This window comes from Varroa jacobsoni, unplaced genomic scaffold, assembly GCF_002532875.2.
Source record: "Varroa jacobsoni isolate VJ856 unplaced genomic scaffold, vjacob_1.0 scaffold_401, whole genome shotgun sequence".
In the NCBI taxonomy this organism is placed as follows: Eukaryota; Metazoa; Arthropoda; class Arachnida; order Mesostigmata; family Varroidae; genus Varroa; species Varroa jacobsoni.
The window spans coordinates 91717-97330 of NW_019213303.1; the positions used below are offsets into that span (position 1 = coordinate 91717).

Below are 5614 nucleotides of genomic sequence, written 5' to 3' on the forward strand. Positions count from 1 at the left end.
GCAGCAGCAGCAGCAGCAGCAGCAGCAGCAGCAGCAGCAGCAGCAGCAGCAGCAGCAGCAGCAGCAGGTTGTTATTAAGATTAAACTAGATACACGTACACATCCTAATTTTCCAGCTCCGTGAATATCAGTCTTTTGCCCACTTCAATAGCTCCCGTGTGAACCTTAAATCCAATTAAAGTACATATCGTTCCATAAATGGTTCAGCACAGAGCAAACGCAAAGTTTTCGACTATCATTTATTTATAACAGATTTGGTAGCGCTCTTCTGTAGGGCATAATTGTAAGGAAATCGCAAGTTTCAGAATAGCAGCAGAGGGAATCTGAGCTGAGGATGTCGTGAAAATTAATATAACGGAAATTCACAATGTCTCAGTTCTACCGACAGTGACCTAGATGTACCTCTGTGCTCTTGTAGCCGGAGTTACGGGATACGGTATTACAGCTACGATAGTTTAACCTACTCCCCGCAAAACAGTTTTTCAGCTTATTATTTACGTATAATAAAAAGAAAGTAAGTTCAAGACGCTAAAGTATGGATACGCGAGAACGATTAGCTAATCTGTTAGGTACGACCGGGCTAATTAGGCTATACATTATATCGTAATAAGTTGAAGCTGATTAATTAACTACGTATTTTGATAGAGTGAAAAGGTTCTAGTTATTTGTCCGCTTACATTCGAAACTCGTTCAATGTTTCGAAAGCAGTCGATCCCAAAGGGGTTTGCGTCGACAAAAGGAAAAAAAACTTTAATTCCCGATGCTAGGGCGCCCTGAAGAATAAGACCGCGCACTTTATAACGGGTCGCTAGATGTATCGATGGAACAGAGCCGATACTTTCTCCGAACAGTATTAGACGGCGCAGATTGGTCTTTAACTGCACACGAACGTGTTGAAAAACGCACTCCGCGTCACACAGGATCTGCGCTGCAGTTAAATATGCATTAGAATAGACAAATAAGTACAACAAGGCTAACTCGACCTCGCTGATTACCTTCTAGTTTTATCTTGTGCATTGACTAGATCCTCTGTATCTGTAGATTGACTCAAGATAATATATGGCTCAAAAATCATTTCGTGTGTACTCGGCGTGTGTTAGCTGTGAAGTTACAACACGAGCGTGCTAATTTCAAGCTAGAACTTCGAAATATAAGGCGGCAATTGACAACTGAGGCCAATATAGTGTAAAAGTTATTGAAACGTCATTGTTACCTAATATTAACTACCTAATACATATTCCCGAACATTCCTTTTATATATAGCACCAATACTGTCATTGTCGTAACTTGTACAAAAACAAAATTACAAATACCTTTACGCCAGTTCTACCAATACATAGATACGTCTAAGGTTTTCCTTAGATTGTCTGGGCGGTTGTATGCATAGATTAGGCGCTTTACCTTCACTCGGCTCTCCAAGGTTTTGACCATATCCGGTGTAATCGTAGGAAATAAAGTCACAGAAAAAGGTTTTAGAGAAATCGACTGCATATGGCAGCACGTCGGCTAGATCAACAGCATTTGGATGGCTATAGAAAACGGTAACTCGTGTGTCAGGACTGCGTTGACCTCTTTTTGGCTTGTTTAGCACAGGGCATCTTACACGTAACCCGGCCAGAAGGTTTCCATCTGCAGGACAACGACATGGAACGTCAGTTGAGCAATGCGTAAACTATATTCAAGCAAGGCTTAATAACGTCGATACTGGATGAAGCCGCATTCATTAAATCAATGACAAAACCTAAGTAAAGCACAATTTTAAAAAAAAAGTGTCAACTAATAGTAGTCTTAAATCATTAAGTGGAAGCACTGGTGAACAATGGGCTGTCTGTTTTTGGTATTATGCACAAGAATTACTGCTCCTTGAACGCGGTAGCCAGGCGCACGTTCGCGGACATAGATAGATTTACGTAGTGCATATAGGTTATTTATTTAATTCATTTTTCAGCTAGTATTTTCCGTTGTCAAAACCTCAGGTTGTCGAGTTATCGAGTTAGGCCACTTCGCGCACAAACCAGATAGATCTTTCTGAGTTAATCTTAAGAAACGCTTCAGACTTTAGCGTTCTAGATAGACCTATTCTAGGCTATCAAAGTTGTTTCATTGTAAGATATTTCGCTAAATTGGAAGCAATCCATGGGATGTATAATAAAGAACCTGTAGGCCAAAAAGGACTAAAGCTGTTTTACACCATGCTTAACCATGCCGGCTACTACGAGTCCCTTTCGTTCGAACCCTCGGGTGATGGGTGGTAGTGCTATACACATATAGGTCAAGCAGTTTGCATAGCAATCCTATTGCTCTTTAAAATCCTCTCGAATAGAAACCTCATCGCTCGGGCCTATACCAGACTCCATGTATGCATGTGAACCTGGATAGTGACTAAAACCTTCTAAAGGTATTGACGGCTACTCTAGAATAACATGAGGTCGTCTACTAATAGGATAGGTGCGCTTTTTATTTCTCTGGGAAATTGCTAGTATTTATACCGCAAAAGTCCACTAACTCTATCGTCTGAAGCACAGCGGCTCATGAAGCCACGTTGAATGCCCTTCATATATATATGTACGCTAGGCTATATATATATATATATATATATATAGCCTAGCGTGTTTTAATTTAACAATAGCAACTTACCAAAATAAGAGAAGAACAATACCAAACGGGCCAAACGTTTGCAATCGACAATGGATAATAATAACAGCTATAAACCAATGAAGTCTCGTTCACCCGTCCATAGTTCACCTACCTTTTTTCTTTACATTAAAAATCTCGGCTTGTTTGCAACATTCTTCAAAATCCGGGTAGACCCGAAGCAATTTGGGTTTATTGGCCTTTATCCTTAACCCAAACTCTGCTGTTTTATCTTCCACGAGGCAATACTGTGACGGAACTGGTGGATGAAAAGCCAATTTTCGTACTATTGAGGTTCTGCGAAAACGAGTACAAACTCTTATCAGTTGATTAATATCCGAAAAAATATTCGGGGGTCCTTCAAGCATCTGCGGGGGGGGGGGGGGGGGGGGGTAATCTAGAAGTAAATTACGTAACATACGGTTTCTAAGTTTGGTATGCATTTTCATGTCTGACATTACTACATCGTGCATTTACTAGATGTGTTAGTTAAACTACATAATTATCGCACTATAATTAAATTTCGACATTTCTGAAAAAATGATATCATATATCTACCTCCTTCGTACCAGTAAATTTGAACGCCCGATGCATTTACCTGGTAGGAGGACAGCAGAAGATTGAGGCGATCTTGCAACAGAAATCTGCAAATCGGGATTTCCTCCTTTTACGTTTTCGGGAATTCACGGGCGGACTCCAAGTGTTTGACAATGTTGGCGTCGGAGTTGACTGAAATGCTCGAGCCGTTGTAAAGAAACGATATTGACTTACGTACACGATGACCCACATTTAACGCCAGTTTCAGTAAGGCAATGTGTTTTTTCAGCCACAGAAACATTCACTTGAGGGAGTATTTTCAGTTTAGTTAGAAATTACTCCTACTTAAGTAATTTGTTTCGAGTCCCACAACGCCACAGCCACTGCAGGAATATCGAAGTTAGACGTTGCAAAAGTAACAGTTTCATACGTTACAGACAAAACCGTAATTTGTACGGCAGCAATAGCATTTCATAATGTTATGACAAATAGGACTATTTGTATAAATGTGTAGAATTCAGGTATATCGTTTTCTGTGTTTTACTGCGGGCTCATCCACTGAACGGAGTGCCGAAAAGCATTCCGTTGGTCTCAGTCTATTTTTTTAATTTTACTTTTTGGCTATCGTCATACATTGGAAAACTCGCTGAGATGATACTGTATCCTGTGAAATTGTTGAACCTTATTATAATTTGTTTTGAATAATAACCAGAATTATTTAAATATTCCAAATTACAGTCTGCTGTGATGATATTGCCTCTTATACTGAATTGAGCGATCCGTACAATTCAACGGATAAGTGCGCCACATTTATGAAATCTGTGCCGATAAAATAGGAAATTTTTGCACAGATACCTGTGCAGTTAAACAAATGGTAGGTGTAGAATGCGTATTTTTAAAATCTTCAATAACTAATTTTAGGAACCAGTTAAATAATAGCATAGCCCTTTGAAAGTACAGCTTTGCTCTACTGTTTCTCGTAGAGGTTGGTTTTAATAACGAAAAAGACACTTAGTTTGAGCCAAGCTATAAGATGCTGCATTTTTTGATTGCATGATTTAAGGTTCCAGTCAATCTGTGCGATGCAGAATAGGCTCTAGTCGGGTCTGGGTAGTACGCTGACAGAGCGAAAGTTTTTCCGTCACACTTTTTCGTAATGAACTTTAGGCCAGTGTCTAAATCACGCTGAGGTTCGTCGTTCGTAACTTTCTGAAATGTGTAGTAACCCCCGTCTGAGACTGTCATGCAAATCTTCCAGATGATTGCCAATCAGATTCTATATTTGCGTCGATCCCTTACACCAGCAACAGTCTTCATACCGTATTGTCAAAAGAAAATTGCTCTCCAAAATGGCAAGCGACATGTGAAGTTAATCAAAGTTACTTACAGGTTATTGAAATTTACGCCATCCCCCAATTATGACGGTCGTGAATGATCAGCCGGTAAGCTTTATTCCTGCTAGGAATACTTAGGGTATAACTCATTCATACTCGTTTTGATACGCTTGATAGGTATAGCTGGCCCCCTTCTCGAATATCACACTCCTCTTGCAGCTGTATTCTATTGATTTTTACCATTTTCGAGACTAGACTCTTAATAATATTAAAAAACAAAAACAAACTATTTCCTTACCGGCGAATTTACACCTTCTGGTACTTTGTTTCCCATCTTCTCGTACTCTAACATTTTCATGCGATTTCGAACATTCAGCAGACTATTCGAAGCTCGTTGGATGATTGTTTGTAAACGTCTTCTGATGCGTTCCTCTTTGCGATTGACTCTCGGCAATTGGTCTGTTTACCAATCTAACTTAGAAATACTTACCGCGGCCACGTGTGTTATCAATAAACAGCTATTTGATCGTTTCATTGTTGACGGTCAAATGTTGCCTAAACATATTTGAGTACCAAACAATCTCAATAGCGTATCTTTGACAGAGGCGACCTAGCAATTTTTTTTTTTTAGCAGAAGTAGCAACAATCAGTTTTCAGCGTTTTTTTTTTTTTTTTTTCACTTTTCACGGTAACACTTGAAAAACTAATTAACCTATATGGTAACGGCCTCTTGACTCGATTTACAATGTATTTAAAGTTTGACAGCGTTACGAAAATGGCTATCGTTTCTATTTATACGCGTTTCAAAATAGATATTGGTACTGAGTTATTCAGATAACGAATCTGCGGACGGCACGCGCTGGTTTGAGCTGGGGTACATTTACTTTATAAATAAACAGATATTAAATAGAAAGGAGGAGATTGTAACTGATATTTACACAGCACGTTTATTATAGTCATATCTGCCTGAAGATTAAACGGTTTTTTCTTCCTTTTTAACGCTGAGCCAGTTTGTACACTTGAACGCGTTGGCAAAACGGCGGAGTTCATTATATAGAGGCCAAGTAGATTTTTATTGGCCAAGGATTGATCTTTATTTCTTTATACAA

At 39.2% G+C, this 5614-nt stretch overlaps 1 protein-coding gene across 1 annotated transcript in view; it reads right to left on the reverse strand.

Moving 5' to 3' along the window:
* LOC111260120 (alpha/beta hydrolase domain-containing protein 17B) overlaps window positions 1-5008 on the reverse strand; it is an 8084-nt gene extending 3076 nt beyond the window's left edge. Inside the window, exons 1-5 of the mRNA XM_022832618.2 lie at window positions 4804-5008; window positions 3233-3363; window positions 2750-2931; window positions 1402-1629; window positions 678-928 (exon numbers count right to left, since the gene is read on the reverse strand). Coding sequence (XP_022688353.1) covers window positions 678-928; window positions 1402-1629; window positions 2750-2931; window positions 3233-3363; window positions 4804-4863 — 852 coding nt within the window. The 5' untranslated portion in view covers window positions 4864-5008. The remainder of the gene's footprint in view (window positions 1-677; window positions 929-1401; window positions 1630-2749; window positions 2932-3232; window positions 3364-4803) is intronic.
* Window positions 5009-5614: the final 606 nt, after the last annotated feature.